The following is a 15,554-nucleotide window of genomic DNA, read 5'->3' as shown; positions in this document are numbered from 1 at the left end:
GGGCTTGGAAGACAATATTTCATAAGTAAATCATAGTTTTTATAGAGTTGTCATGGTAGCTGATGGTATGAGGGGGAAAATGAGTGAAAAATATTACAGAGACAGTCTGTATTTTGTATTTTATATTACAGAGAGAGTCAATATTTTAAAAGCAAGTGTGTGTTTTCTTTTTTTTTTAAAGTGTTTTCTTTTTTTTCTTTTTTTTTAAATCCTGGTACAACTTTGTTGATTTTTGTTTAGACTATGGGCACTTGTGTTTGAAAAGTAACTTAAACTCTCTCTCATTTTCAGGTACCTGTAGGAGTTGTGATACTTGTCTCTATCAGAGGGAGGAAAATATTAGCAAATAATTTAAGTTTGGGTCAAAAATGGGCATTGGCTGATGTGCTTCTATATTTAGTTTGGAAACAAGAGTAGGTGAACCAGCATTGGGTTTTTATGCCCTATCCTAGGAAGCACTGTGCAGTCTCTGGTCCATGTAGAAATTGTTCCATCTAGCCCAGGAAGGGATATGGGATTTCTTAATGGAGGTCTTGTTACTTGAGGTGTGCACTGAGGAAAGGGTTTGTGTTTCAATGTCCTGAGAGAAGGTAACAGAAAGGCTGGACAGGGCCTTTTCAAGGAGGTGTAGCTGTGTGTGCCAGAACCCTGAAGTTAAGGTGGAGCCCTGGAGCCACCATCTTCTGGCATACAGTAGTGAAGTGCAATTATTCAAAGGTAAAAATGCCAAAGTCTGTCTCACATCAGCTATATTTACTTTTACTTTCAGCCAAAATGTCCGTGATATCTTGAGCCTCTATCTGGAGGACCCTTATTTTAAATATTCAAGTTGTACAGTATGGATTCAGAATTTAGGGGATGGATAGCCTTTGTGCTGTGGGTAGCATTAGACTATTATTTTGAAAATTGCCCCAAGTTTGGTCAAGTGATAAGCTTCAGAAAAATCATAAATTGTACTTAAGAGTGATGTCTGAAGATTCCTCCTCTCTTCTCAAGGACTTTAGTCTCTCACTTCAACTATTGTAGCTGCTAATTTCTGACAAAGAGAAATTGTTCCTGTGGAAGCCAGTAGTGGGAGGAGAGATCAAGTTGCTCACTTAAAGAATAACAGGTTTTGCAGAAAACACTGTTCTGTTAGTGAAGTGGGAAAATGAAGCTCTTATAATTGGAGGACCAAGATAAAGATGGCCTGGGCAGTCTCCTTTTTTCACCCTTGTGGAAGTGCCTGTTGTGCATCTCTACTAAGGATTATGTGGTGAAGGCATGTGATTGTTGTTGAATTTCTCTAATTTTTTGTGAATGTGGGAACCAGGATGTCTTCTGAGGTTCCTGCCTCATTCGAAGTATCATTTCAAGACTAGCTAGGTAATACTGCTGTAGAGAACTGGCTTCCACCCCTGCTGTATTGGGAATTGTCATCACTAGTTGAAATTGCTGTCATTACAGATTTCTGCTATTCAGCATGAGAATCTCAGTCTCCTTTGCAAAAGCATTATACATTTACAGCTGTAACTAAAGCCACTGTTGCAGAGTAGCTGAGACAAGGCTCTCAGCCAGGCATGAGATAGTCACAGTGCTTAGGTGGATGATTATGTGTAGATTTATTGCTAATATGTATTTAAATATTACCAATGCATTTTATATTCCTTTTCAGGCCAGTGTGCACCAAAATCAATAGCAACAAATCAGCTTCCCCATCTCTGGAATGGGAGCAACCCGACAGTTCTTTCTGTAATGTCCACCAGGTGTTCTTAGCTTAGGACAAACCACATTGCCCATCAGAGACAGCAAAAAGGAAGAGGGTGTGTGTGGGGCCAAGGGATGCACCTGAAGACCAGAATATTTTCCATTTCGACCACAATCAGTCAAAACACAGAAGAAAAAATAGTGCCAAATGCTCTGAAAAGTCAAACCCAAAGTTCTTAGAGCAGAATTGCCCAGATCAATGATTCTTAGGATTTTTTTTTGTCTTTGCTTCATAAAAAAAGGAAGTAATGCCTTATGTCTCCTACATTGCTATGAAATTATTCTACATTTGTAAAATGTGTCAATACCATAGCAATAAGCAGGGTAGGAAAACCTGTGACATTATTTCAGTCTTCAAAGTAGCAAAAAGGCCAGACTCTGCAAGCTGTTTGAGAGTAGAGGAAAACCCCCTAACTGTAATACAGCACAGTTTTTTTTTAATCAAGTATCTCCTATTCTGTTCAGTGAGTGTGTCTAATCCTGGAAAGGAAAAAAAGTATGATTACATTAGACCTTTTAGGAGTTATCATAATCCACATTTAATGGGGAAACAAATAAAAGGTTGGATAAACCTCATTAATTCTGCACTTCCCTAGCTTTTGAGTTCTTCTCTGTAGAAACTTGATCTATCTCTACTTATTGTTTTTTGTGTAGCCGTTTTGAGCAGAGGAGTTCCAATTGATTATTTGTACATATAGGTGTGGGTATACTGGTGAAGTGTAAAGGGCAGGAACTAATGGGATTTTGAACTTAAACTAAAATATCACATGTTCTGTCAGCATGATATTACTTTGGTGATTTATGTGTTTTAGGGGTTAACAATATGGGTGATAGAGCTGTTAAAAGCTAGCTTGAAGCAGAATTGGCCTAGCCAGGTCCACTTGGGATCAGAAGGTGTACAATTACCTGGAAGTCTCTGTACTGCATTCCCAATATGCTGCTTCCCTGTGAGGTTGCCTGACCCTCTGAGACAGTGCAGAATGGACTGTAAAAGGTGTGTTGGTTGGTCTGTTTCTTGTCTTTGTACCTTGTTTCAGTATAGTTTTATGTTACTGCCAATGTGTAATTGTATCTTGAATTTTCCTTTAGGGTATATATATTTTCTTAGGTCAGGGTGGTGACAGCAGCAAAGACTCCAGTGTCAGAGTATGGCAGGCTGTATTTGCAGCCACTCTTTACACTTGGGAAAGCATGTTGTTTTCCACCATGAAATACAGCATGAAGAAAAAAACTCCATCTATATAGCACAAATTTCATGGAATACCATTAAAAAACCGCTTTCATCCAGCTTACTCCCTTGTTTTCTTTTCTAATGCTTTCCTGAAACTTGCATTCGTTTTGTCTTCTTCAGTGTCAGTTGTGCACACAGCACTGGAGCAGACACTTTGGCTGCCAAAAGGGAAAACAGGTTTAGAAAGAGCTGTCTCTGCAGCACTGTCAATTTTCCTGGCTGTATTAATGTTTAATTCAATGTGCATTCGCTCCCTACCTTGGAAAAAGGGAGCAGCTGATGTTGCCTTTGCTTTGCTGCCACCTTCTTTTTTTTAAACTGGGGAGCAATGTGCTCTAACATTTTAAGTTCCTTCCACAGTTCTTACCATAATGTTTAGCTACTTTTATGAGAAGGACTCTTAGTTTTATGAAAGCAAATAGTTGACAGATTTGAACAGAAAATACTTTCCATTTCTTTTCCCCATCTGAATGAAGGTTTGGTACACGTTCCTCTGTGTCTGTAGTGTGTATGTAGAGAAAAAAATAAATGCCAAAAGACTGCAGCACAACTGACTGTAAGGTTTCCAGGATCCTGAGGAAATTGCTGCTTACCCTGACTTTCAGGCAGACATGTTCAATCAGTTTTTGTAGGTTTTGACGGTTAGACTGATGGCAGAAGGTTATATCAGGCAATTGGGAAATTGTCTTCATCCTTGGGGTAGGAAGAATAAGTTAATGATGGATAACACAAATGCGATCATCATTGATGTTTCTGTATGGAGAAAATGTATCCAAATAGTAACTGAAATATAAGCATAAGAAAATGGGGTTATCCTCACCCTTTGTTACAAGTATATTGGAAATAAAAAATATGACTTATTTCTATTCCTAGACTTGTGACTCTGAATAGGATGAGAAGCTTTTGGTGAATAAAAATATGCAGTTAGTGCAGCTGGTGTGGTGGGGCTCCGGGAAGGGGACCTTCAGAAGTAACACTGGGTTTGTCTTCCTCTGATCTGGTTTCTGTCAGCTGACTGCTTGCAAATCATAGAAAACAGTAGAAAGTGAAGGAGGCAATGAACTTCCCACTTACCAGGTTATCAGTTGTTCACAAAGGCTAAAAGATTGAACTGGGGGCAAATGATAATTCCTTGAGCCAGCCCACGCAAGGGAGCGTGCCGTGCTCAGGGACCACGATGGCTGTGTCTGAGGATGGGACAGCACTTCCCTGGCCACCCTAATGGACTCTCTAAAGTGACATTTCAGTCTTTTCTTTAAACATCTCTTGAACACTGCTGGTGCCAGCACTATTCAAAGACAGGCATTTCTCTTGAATAACAGATAACCCATTAAAATTAGTGGACTCCCACAAATTTCTTATTTGACATCAGTCATCACCTGTAGTAATGGTGTTTCAGCTGATATTAAGGCAGATTCTTGTGCTAGGATTAGTACTCAGAACCTGTTAGTTTATTAAAACAAATGACAAGATTAGCAGATGACTTTGTTTAAGTGTGTTTTCTTGGTATTCATACAGTAAACAAGACAAAAATGTGAAATGTAGTGATGCATACTGAAGGGTGCCCGGCCCATTTGTGGCATGGTTTACTGATGCAGTCCCAGAAGGCTAACTGGGAGAATGGAAGAGGAATTTGTACCTTAAGGCTAAAGATTTTACAGAAATGAGGAGTAAGTCTTTAACTTAAGAGTCTTAAGAGTCTTTATGCAAAATAAATAAAATCTTTGACACTAACAATTCACTGGTAGAATCCATCTTCAAATTTTCTTTGTAAATGCTTTCACTAACTTGTAAGCTATAAATTGAAGAATTGCTGTCTGTATCTTGCATTTTGTAATAGACTCTATTTTGCTGTATTTAGTGTGGTTTGACTGTTTGAGCATGCCCTCTGCCCTTGTGATACACATGCTGTTCATTTTGGGATTCAAGCAATTTCCTGCAGTCAGGGCTCTTGCTCTCTTGAAGCCATGTAAGAATTTGTGAAAATAGTTGTGCTAGTGCAGAGCCTAATCATCCTGTGCATCTTTATGTCTTTACAATGTTAATTCTACATGCACAGAGTAGAATCACATTTGTAGTTTGTGATTTCAGAAGCGATTATGCAGGATAGTTGTGACTAGAAAAAATTTTGTGTCTTGGGTGTGAACTTTCCTATGTATCTGAATAACTCTGCAAAAGAAGGCTAAAGAATATCTTCTGGTTTGGGAAATGTTGCACAGAGACACCATTCTGCTGTGTGGAAGGCAGCTTTTGTCCAAAACTCTCACTTTGAAAACTGCCTGTATTTAGCTGGGTTGTTGTGTGTGCGAGGCAGGTATTGCCAAGTAGCTTTTCATGGAATGTTGGATGATTTTTACCAGATGTGTTCAGAAACCAGATGTGGAAGGCAGAGTCTGTCTCTGAGTAATTTCTGGTTAATCAAATTAATATTTTTGGTTTTTTTTATTCTGAACATAATTCCAGAAGCTGAGTTGTGCAAGCACATTAGAGAAGCAGCATGCCACTTGACTGAAACCATGCTGCTGGAGTGTAGAAATGTAAGAGAAGAATACAGAGAAAAGTGTTTCCATAATAAAAGCTATAAACATTTATTCATTTAAAATAACATTAATCTATACATTGCAAGCCTTTTTTTGTTTGTTTTTTAATGAAGAGATTTCATGCTACGTTTGCAGGAAATATATGTAACTATGAAGTAAAAACTTTGGTTTGAATTTTCCATGAAGTTCTTTCCTAAAGTATCTGTATTTAATGGCTGTACATGTCCATAATATGTGCTTCTTTTTGAACTGGAAAGTACCATTCAGTACTCTGACATGCAATGCCTTTCAGCTTCATTTTCTAAACCTTTAACCCATCTTAATTTGGAATCACTATAAAATTATATTTAAAGGGCAATGTTATAATGTGAACAATGGGAGCTGGATGTGAGATTCTCCCTCTATGTTCTTCCTCTTGTGTCTCAATAGTATCTTTGTGGTGTTGATGGTGATACAAGTTTTAGAATGGTATTAAAATTCAGGTAATTAATCTACCAAATGCAGGGTGTTAGAAAAAATATTAATTTGCATTTGTTGAATATTCATATCAGTTATCAAGGCTGTTAAATAAAATGAGTGTAAAGGTACAAGTGTGTGTTTGCACATATGTGGCTGAAAAAAATAAATCTTGTTTTCCATTTGTTATGTCCACTCCTAAGTAGAAGGGTATTTATTGCTGCAGTCATATGGATATTAATATAGTTTTCTCCATCTGACTTTCTTTTAGCACACTGATTTATGTCAGTACATGGACAAACACCCTGGAGGGCTTCATCCAGACAATGTGAAGGTAAGAGTCAAAAAGAGCACACATTCAAGGCAAATGCAGTAGCAGTAACTTTGCAAAAAATGTCATGTCAGTTGTTTCATAGAAACTGATTGCTAGCTAAAGGGAAAAAGCCTGGCAGTGAACTGTATTTTTAAATATTTGTTTTCTTTGAAAATAATTAGAGATTAAAGTATTTGACCATTCCTGCAATAGAATTTCTGAGGTTTGTAAAATATATTAGTGTATGTTGTTAACAGTGCTGGTAATCCCTCCCCTCCATTCAAACATTTGCTCTTAAGACAATACTGCCCTAAAACCCCAGGGTAAACATTCTTTAGGCTGTCAGTGCTAGATCTTCATTTAGGTAACTTAGTGTGGGTTCATTAAGTTTGAAGGAACTGTAATTAATTTTATTAGCTGAATGTACTGCTTTTTATATGAACATATAAAATCTTCCCTAATCTTTTTGCTCACTTTCTTGGATGAGATCAGCATTTTCATAGCTGATCTCACTTTGGAAATTTTTTTTCCCCTCTGAGGTAGATACCGAGAATCATCACACAGGAAGGAGAGAGTTTCTTAGCAGGATTTAATGGAAAGGTAGTTGAGTAGAGACTTGAGCCTGTTACTATTTGGGAAGTCAGCCAAATGCTTTCAGCATTAAATGGAAGCCAAGCAGATGTGCAGAATGTGTCGTATCTATATAGATCACTCAATATTTGTTACAATTGTCGTGCACTTGGACTTCAGTCCCATTGTTGTTCTACTTTGGAAGTGTTTAAGTCTTCATCTGTCATACTGGGAACTTTATTCCAGGATGTAACTTACTGCAATGTAGAAGTTCATGAAAACTCTCTCTCTTTGCTGGAAAAGCCAGAAGGCCTGTTTGGTTTTAACAAAAGATAATTATTTGAAAAAGAGGAAGTATTTTTTCTTCTGCAATAGCTGATCATTGTTGCACATCATGTAGCTTCATTAATTTTCTGTGTTCTTTGAATGAAAAGGGGCATCTACAACATATGAATTTAGATGAGAATTACTGCCATCTAAAAAAAAAAAATGGAAAATTCCTTTCTATTGAATATATTTGGGAAAAAAAACAAACCAAAACCACACACACACATACCATGAGTGTGGCACTAAAGGGAGTGAGGTAGGACCTGCTTTTCGACCCCTGAAAGTTCTGAACTTTTTTCCCTGCTCAGTTTCCTAAGCAGAATTTCAGGTGTTGAATGTGCTTGTTAAAACAAGGGGTTATGTTTCATTTCCCTGTGTGGATACATTTATGTTCATTTCTCTGAGCTTTGGGATAAATGAAGACTGGCTACTAAGATTCTTTGTGCTGCTTCAGATTTGTCTTACTCCAAGGCTGCAGTGCTGTGTAGCTCAAGGCAGTAGTTGTAGCTGTAATTTTTCCCTGCTAAAAAAGACATAATAATTCACATAACTGTACTTTTATTTCATCATATCAGGACCCAGTGAGCTTGCTTTGAGGAGGATGGATATAGACAGATAGTGTGGGTTGCTAGTAAGTCACTCCACTTAAATCCTGAGATACCTGTCTTTTAAAACAGGAGCCTCAGAGGGAACTGCAGCAGCAGCAGCATTTCCCTTTCAGATTTTGCTGCATGTGTTTCTGTGGCTATCCGTACCATCTAACAATGCTCAGCAACACCTTTGAAGCCTATAGACACATTACAAATATGTATTTGAGTATCTAAGTGTAGAATCCTGATGTACTGCTGGTTCAAGTTTTTTAAATTACTAATGGATTATTAATAAAAGTGGAGGGTGGCAGGTGGGAGAAAAGAAAAAAAACCTGGAAGTTGTAGCAGATGAAACTTCAATCAGCAGACAAAACATGAGCAATCCCATTGAACAATTAACTTTTTCTTCTCTTAAATAATATTGATGAAAATCAGTTTTATATATTTAGTAGACTCTCTTGCCAGGCCAGCAACAAAGGCTAGCCTTAATCATGCAGTAATTGCTAAAACCAGACATGATGATTTGAATCCTACCATTTTAATGAATGAATCAGCCTGCTTGGGGTTTTCAGTTTTTCAGGTTTTCAGCTGCTCTCAAAGCTAAATTAAAAATAGCCCAAGAGAGTGATTTCTTCATCTGGGAGGACCAAAACCCAGTCATATATCTTAAGAATTCTCAGACCTTCACCAGCATGCCAAACTAAAAACTTGTGCTGCTCTTTTGTTTCAGAGGAAGTATGATAATTATTTCATAACCATTTCATTTTAATGCTTTGTTGTGCTGTACTCACTTTGTTGACTTACGCAACTGGGGATTTAAGACTTTGCCACCTTGTTTCGGTTTAGCTTCTGGACAAAGTTGTCTGTTTGGATCCACAGCTGATTTCTAAGGGTTAAGCTGAGCTATATTAATTAGCCTTCTCTTCCTGCCAGCCCTTTCTTCCTAGAGATCCTTCAGTAATTTCACTTTTAGTCAGACTTTTGGACACTGTTTTTTCAGAATCAGTGGTTATGTGATCCCTAAATCCATTTTAAAAGCTTCCAGTTGAGCAATTATATTCCAGTAGCAATAAATTAGCCTCAGCTCTCTGGCACTAACCTGTGGGATTAAGCCATTGATGCTCTCCCAGCATGACAAAAGACCTCCTGCCTTTTAATTTTGTTCTTGAGGAAAGTATTGCCTATTGATGGATATTCCTTTCTGGCTTGTTGCCGGTTATAAATACAAACCCACATAATCACACATCTTTCTTTTTCCAAAAACTATATACAGTAGTTCCTGTTAAACAAGCATTTTATAGGAAGGCAGATGCACAATGATTATTTACTTACCTCTTGACTTCTGTAGGATCTCTTCAGCTTAATTATATTTCTGAATTTTCTCTGTATTTGCTAAAGGCTAAAGACAATGCTTGTTCCCTCAGGCTTACTTTTAAATGAAGACTCATAAATAGAATAAAAATCTAAATTACTTTGATGGACACACATATTGTTGTCCCCTCAGGTATTGTGTTTGACATTGCCTTTCTTTGTGGTTTTAAATAGGCTATTTGCTGTCACTTAACTGTTTTAAATAAAGACTTAGCAGGATATTATAACTATGTGGAAGTATAAAGAAGAATATCTCAGCTGGCAATGATAGAAGTCCAGGGCCAGTATGCTTAGGCAAATAAAACAAGATTATTTCCCAAAGTATTAGGTTTAGCATTTTTATTGGTATGTATGTATTGACACATAATGATTTCAGGATTTTATAATTCATGGGTGGAGGTGCAAGTCTTACAAATAACATCTGGCTTTAAACCCTTCAAGGAATTTGTGTGTGATGCTGAGATGTTTTAAAAATGCCTATCCCTGGTAATGTTAAGCCAGTTATTCTGATGACATAAACGCGGTTGTGTACCTAAAACATCTTCATCAGCTTGAAGAGAAATTGGCATAAAGCAGTTGTTTCAGTCCATATATTCTGCAAACTTCATTAGCTTCAAAGATACAATGATTTAGGTCTTTGGTAGCTAACAAACTTGCATGTCTACCATTTATTTATAACTATATATTCATATACTGTGTAGAGTGTTATAGTTAGAGATGTTGAGGAGAAGGTAATCAGTGAATAAGTCTGTGTGGAGTAGGCATGGCCTCATCCTCCTGTGTCTGGTTTAAAAGATGTCTTTCTCAATTTTTCCACAATTGAAGGCAAGCAATAAATCTTAAATACATGGCCCCACATATAATTATGTTTCTGCTGGAAGCTACTGCTGCAGCCTTGTCCATGACTGGAAATAGGAATTGATTTATGTGTGTACCGTGTGGTGCCTGCCAAGCTGCAAAATGTGCTATTGCAAACTGAGGTACAAGATTTTCTCCTGGCTCTCCCTCTGCTGTTCCTCCTGGCCCAGACTATGGAAATCTGTACTCCTGGCTTTCTTTCCTACAGATGTTGCAGCCTTCAGGAATAGTCCATGCTCAGTTGGAACATCTGGATTGCTTCCTACAGCAGGAACTCTAATGGGTCAGAGCAACTAGCTGACCCTACCAGTGATATTTTATTTTTTTTTTTTTTGTTATGATCTTCATTCTGATTTATGTTCCTTTCTGTCTGGTGCAGGGCTATTGCCACCAGTCTGTTTTCTTATCTTCTTGGTTCTCCTGAGCTTTTGTTTGCAGCTGTGCATAACAGGCTCTGGTTTTGTAAATTCATAATTTAAGTATATTTTTATTTGTGCATTTCAGCATGTTCTGTGAAACTGTAACTGTTCTTAGATTCTTCTAATCATATCACCTTTATTTTAACTTTTACTCCATATTATTACATTCCTAGTAATGCACATAAATTCATCTTTATGCTTTGATGCATTCATTTTATAGTTGAGTTTGTTTATTGTAACTCCTATTATTGGTAGAATAAGTGGAGCAAAAGCTTGCATCTGTCATGCCTGCATTACTTGTTTGCATCCCTGCCTTAAAAATAAATCTATTAATGAAAGCTAATTTGCTTCTTAATTAGTGATGCTGCCTTGAGATATCTGAAGTCTTTTGAGAAAAGCATCCCGAATTTCTTCTCTCTGCCTTTTTTCTTCTACTTGCAGTTAGAGGTAATATTGATTTGTGTGAGCATTTGACAGAGGAAAAACCCCGTCTTTGGCAATATAAAAGGACACTTGCCTCTGACCCACTGTTCCTTAATCTGTGCAACACCAGCCTGAATGACAACGGGTTGTCAACCAGACAAAAACTGTCCCTGTCCCTTAATTGCTCTCCAAATCTTTTACTTCAGGCAACTTGGAAGCCTCCTGTAGTCTGCTGTGACCAGAGGGGGAAGGAACTTCCAGTTTGTTCTTATTCTATCTAATATTGCTGCACTGATTTGTTCTTTTCCCTGGGCACCTTTTCCCTTCCTGGGGCCAAAAAGTGTTAAAAAGAAATAGGCAGACCCTCTTGTTGAGCATTGCATGCAGGCAACAAGAATATTCAGCCTTCTCCCAGGACTCTTCAAGACTTCAGCTCTTACCATCTCAATTTTGAGCCTTCCTTTCTCCTAGTAAGCAGGACACAGCAGTCTTCTGTGCATAATGGATGGATATTTTTGAAGCAAAACCTCAACTAACTAAGCCCTATCCCCACCAGAACCTTTTAAAATGTGTTTTATCACTGCAGTACTGAGTCAGGGTATATAGCAAAATGTGGGCTGGGATTTGGGTACTAAGTTTCCTAGGGCAGCCCAATAATCTCTGTAAAAATGTGCTTATCTTTCAGTGAGAATATAATTAGTTTATCTTAAAACTTTTAAAAAAGGAATGTAATAGATAGTAATTAGTGACATATAATGGGATGCTGCAACATTTTTCTGTGCTAAATGCTCAAGAAGAGATCAGTCAACTTTATAGCATCTACACAGTTAAAAAAAATCTAGATATGATAAAAATATTTGATTTATTAAACCAAGGGTTTAATGGTGGTCTCCATAACATTGGATTGAAAATGTTGAAATCTACTGATTGTTATTATATTACCTGAAATCTCTGGAATTTAGTCTTTATAGTATTCATGTGTTCCTTGCTGCACTGCAGCACTGTGAACATTGTCCTTAAATAATGGTTTCGGTTTTTAATGTTGAATCTGTTTTTGTCAGACGAGTAATTTTGGCACTTAATGACTAATGTGAAAATTAATAATCTGTGTCAAAGCCATAGGTTAGTTGTCATCGGATGTCTTTTGTAAACATTAATATTTATCACTGAACTGATTTCAGCTTTAGGATGGTCTGAAGCACAAAGGGTAGGGAAGCATTCAGAACATGCAAGGATTAGGCAGCTCCTGTGTCGTATCCATCTGAGGCTTACTTAAGTCACGTAAGCCTCACTTAAACGAAGCTGCTTGAACTTTGGCAGTGGCAGAGCATGGCATACTGGTTCTTGCTAAGCAGAAGCTAGTAAGATACAAACCCATGTGCTTGTTAGAAAACCATAATATCTGAAAAGTAGCATAAAAATGCATTAGGTTTTAGGCTGTAGTTGTGTTAGCAATGTAGGCTTTCCTAGCATGTTTCTGTTTCCTTTCCATTGGGTGGTTGTATCAAGATCTGTGGCATGGACAGGAGGTTTGTGTTCCCCCTTTTCTCTGGGGAGACGTGTTGGATTACATGCCAAGTTCTGCATCCCCTTGTGACAAAGACATGTTACGTGATGTAGGTGTGCGAGCACCTGTGTGTAACTAGAGGTGTCTGACCAGGAGGCTGAGCACCACGGGTGCACAGGAAGTGGGCAGTTAACCTGTGGTAGTAGATCCAGGTACGATGAGTTTTCATGTCACTGACTCACTGGGGTTTGAAGAAAAGAATCTTTGACTTTGAGGTGAAAACGTGCTGTGGTGGTCCTCTTAAATTTATCTGTTGTTACTGGAAGCAAATCTAAACTAATGTCATCCATTTGAAATCTCTCTCCTACTCACTAAAATTGGTCATGCTGCTGATGTGAAGTTGAATTAAAAGTGTATTTCAGCAGATATGTTAAGTAAGAAGTGATGCTGTTTAATGTGGTTGAGAAGGTGCTATTTTTCATTCCTCGATCGGTGAGCAAGCAGGTGTGCAGCAGACAGAATAATGTTATGCCAAATTAAGGTCGTCTTTTACAAATGGCATTGAGAATTGATTATTTAAATTAGACTTTTTAGTTATCAGACATTAAATATGGGATCAGCATTTCAATCTACTTCATGTCAGTCTTGTCACTTAATGGTTTGATAATATGCACAACTGTGAACAGTTAATGCAGAATCTTCATTAGCATGTTAAAATTCATGCTAGAAGAATGTCACTTTCATAAGTGCACTTGTAATTTATTGTCTGTATGATCTTAATGATTCACATATGGCAAGAAAACATGTATATTATAGAGAGTACACTTCAAAATTTTAAAACTGGTGAGGCAACAATTGCCACTCTGACCTACTTCAGCATGGAAGTAGTTGATGAAAGGTAAAAAAGCAGATTAGATTAAATTGAATTTATTTTTACTTTTGCCATTCAGAAGAAAAAACCTGAGCCTTCCACTTACTGAACATTAGCAGACGGCTATAACTGATCATGAGGGAGTGTCTTTATACTCAGTTAATTAAGCACACCTTCCTCATTGCAAATGACTGTAGTAGTACCCAGAGGGGACAAAAAATGATTAAAAGAGCATCAAAGAGAATAGAAGTTAGCAAATTAACACATTCCGATCTCTTTCCTTTGCAGTTCCGCTGGAAGTAAGTGGAAAAATCTGTATATATACATTTTTAAGTGATGATGTGATACACATTTCCAGTGGCTGTACCATATGTATTTCTGTGTGACATTGCCTTGGTAAGACTCTTGTGTAAGTAATGCAGGAGGAAGTTAGAGGCCTTTATAAATGCATTTTGGAGTGGATTGTTTTAAATGTTTTTTGGAGACAAAAAGAATGTTGATGACAAATCAGTTGATTCCAGGGAAGACAGATAAGAGAAACCTTTTAGTGAGATAAATCTTACTATGATCCTGAAAATCTTGCAGATTCAAATGGCTAATAATTTTTTATTCAGATTTTCCTTACTTATGGGGATGCAAATTTGTCTCAAGTCGATACTTTGTTTCTGGAACTTCTTCCGACAATTTAAGCAACAGAGTAGACAAAGATTTGGCCTAAAAAGTGCAGTATTTCCCCAGCTCATAGAAGTAAAAAGTTGGATTTTATCTCATGGTTATTATCCTGGTTGAGAAGAGGGAAATGAATAGCAAACAAAGAGTAATAAAAAAGATTGTTCTCAATGAGCTTTTGACATGCCAGCAGAAGTCACAGGGAGACATTTGTCATTGCTTCTGTGATAGTACATATTACCAGGTAGTTTTTCCTAATGTGAATGTTTTAAAGCAAGTAGTTCTAACTCACAAAGTCTAGTGAACCCAAATGGAACTGAGTAATGTGTTCGGTTGTGTTTATTTCCAAGGCTGTGAGATGGCACTGTAGTGATTTATTACCTCATTTTTGCCTTTCTAAATAGCTAATAATTTACAGAAGCCTGTACTGTCCTCTGGATGACAGGGAGAACTTCACAGGTTGCAAGTGTGAGATGGGATGTCTCAAATTTAGTTTCTTTTACTGGTATTTTTAGATTTGATGGCCAGTTAAGACTAAATATGATTCAATTGATGCTGAATACACATTTGGGAATTCAGATGATTGTGTGATACCCAGACAGTGTGCTTTTATACACAGAGCAAGCAGGAGCATTTGTGTAATCAGTGATGGATGATTATAAAGCTTGTGCTGTATTGTGTATTATGTTACAAAAGTAACTATACTAATCGAGCAATATGAGCTTGCTAAAGGAAAGACACATTAATTCAGGCTTGCTTTCAGCTTTCTTCTGAAATAATGTTAGCTTCTGGTTCAGATTATCTCAGCCTTTCTTTGCAGTCTTTTGCTGGCAAAAGGGCAGAACCAAGAGTTTTGTGCATCTTCTGTAAACTAAAAAGTTCTTTGTAGCTTACTAATTCTGTGTAGCTTTCTACTTCTGTATCCAGGGCCAGGTGTTCTATTCCCACAACACAACATGAATTAAGGGAGATCAAATGAAGAAAATAATTTAGAAATCCCTCTTTGCCATCATGGAAAGACTTAAAAAAGGCCCCCACAGGCATCATTATTCTGTCTTCTTGGCGAACATCCTTTCTGTCATTGGGCTCTTCAGTGCCTCAGCAGAGTCTGTTGAAATGGTACATTTTCTGGAGAATCTCCCTAAGCATCCCTAGGGAAACTTCTGCTTTTCATTTACCCCAGCATCCTTTGCCAGAAACTCTCTACCACCTCTGGTAATGGAGGACAACTGTATGGAGTCATCTTAGTACTTTACACAGGTTACCTGTATGTGAGTGTTCCCCTTCATCATTAGATTGGGAAGAGCTTTCTGAACCTGAGTCAGACAGCCTTAGCTGCTCTCAGTCCCACCCTTTAGATGTGTTTTGCATGGCCTGTGTCAGTGTCTAACTTACAAGCTCGTTCAGAGGCCAGCGGATAGATAGCAAAGTGTTCTGCAGCACAGAGGCCAACAGGCAGCCACTGGATGCCTGCATGTGAGGCTCTAGGTTGTACACTCACCCAGACTCATTAAAACACCAGGCAAGCTGGGCTGTTTATCCAGATAGCTACAAATCCCTCAGAAAATGTTATATTTTAAAACAACTTTGGGCATTTGGTCAAATGTTGCATATAGCTCAAATGGCTATCCAGGCATTACACTTGAAAGACTAGGTGGGTGCT

At 37.8% G+C, this 15,554-nt stretch overlaps 1 protein-coding gene across 4 annotated transcripts in view; it reads left to right on the top strand.

The window, feature by feature from the left end:
* CDK14 (cyclin dependent kinase 14) overlaps positions 1-15,554 on the top strand; it is a 311,069-nt gene that overhangs the window by 139,566 nt on the left and 155,949 nt on the right. For all 4 annotated transcript variants that reach the window (XM_005518789.3, XM_014248691.2, XM_088059192.1 and 1 more), the window contains one exon: positions 6,245-6,307. In XM_005518789.3, the coding sequence (XP_005518846.2) occupies positions 6,245-6,307 (63 nt within the window). The remainder of the gene's footprint in view (positions 1-6,244; positions 6,308-15,554) is intronic.

The sequence above is a fragment of the Pseudopodoces humilis genome, chromosome 1 (assembly GCF_049639895.1).
Source record: "Pseudopodoces humilis isolate 2021_Gansu_Grassland_sample_001 chromosome 1, ASM4963989v1, whole genome shotgun sequence".
NCBI lineage: Eukaryota > Metazoa > Chordata > Aves > Passeriformes > Paridae > Pseudopodoces > Pseudopodoces humilis.
The sequence above is the reverse complement of the archived record's forward strand: the minus strand, read 5'-3'. Positions and strand labels throughout refer to the sequence as shown.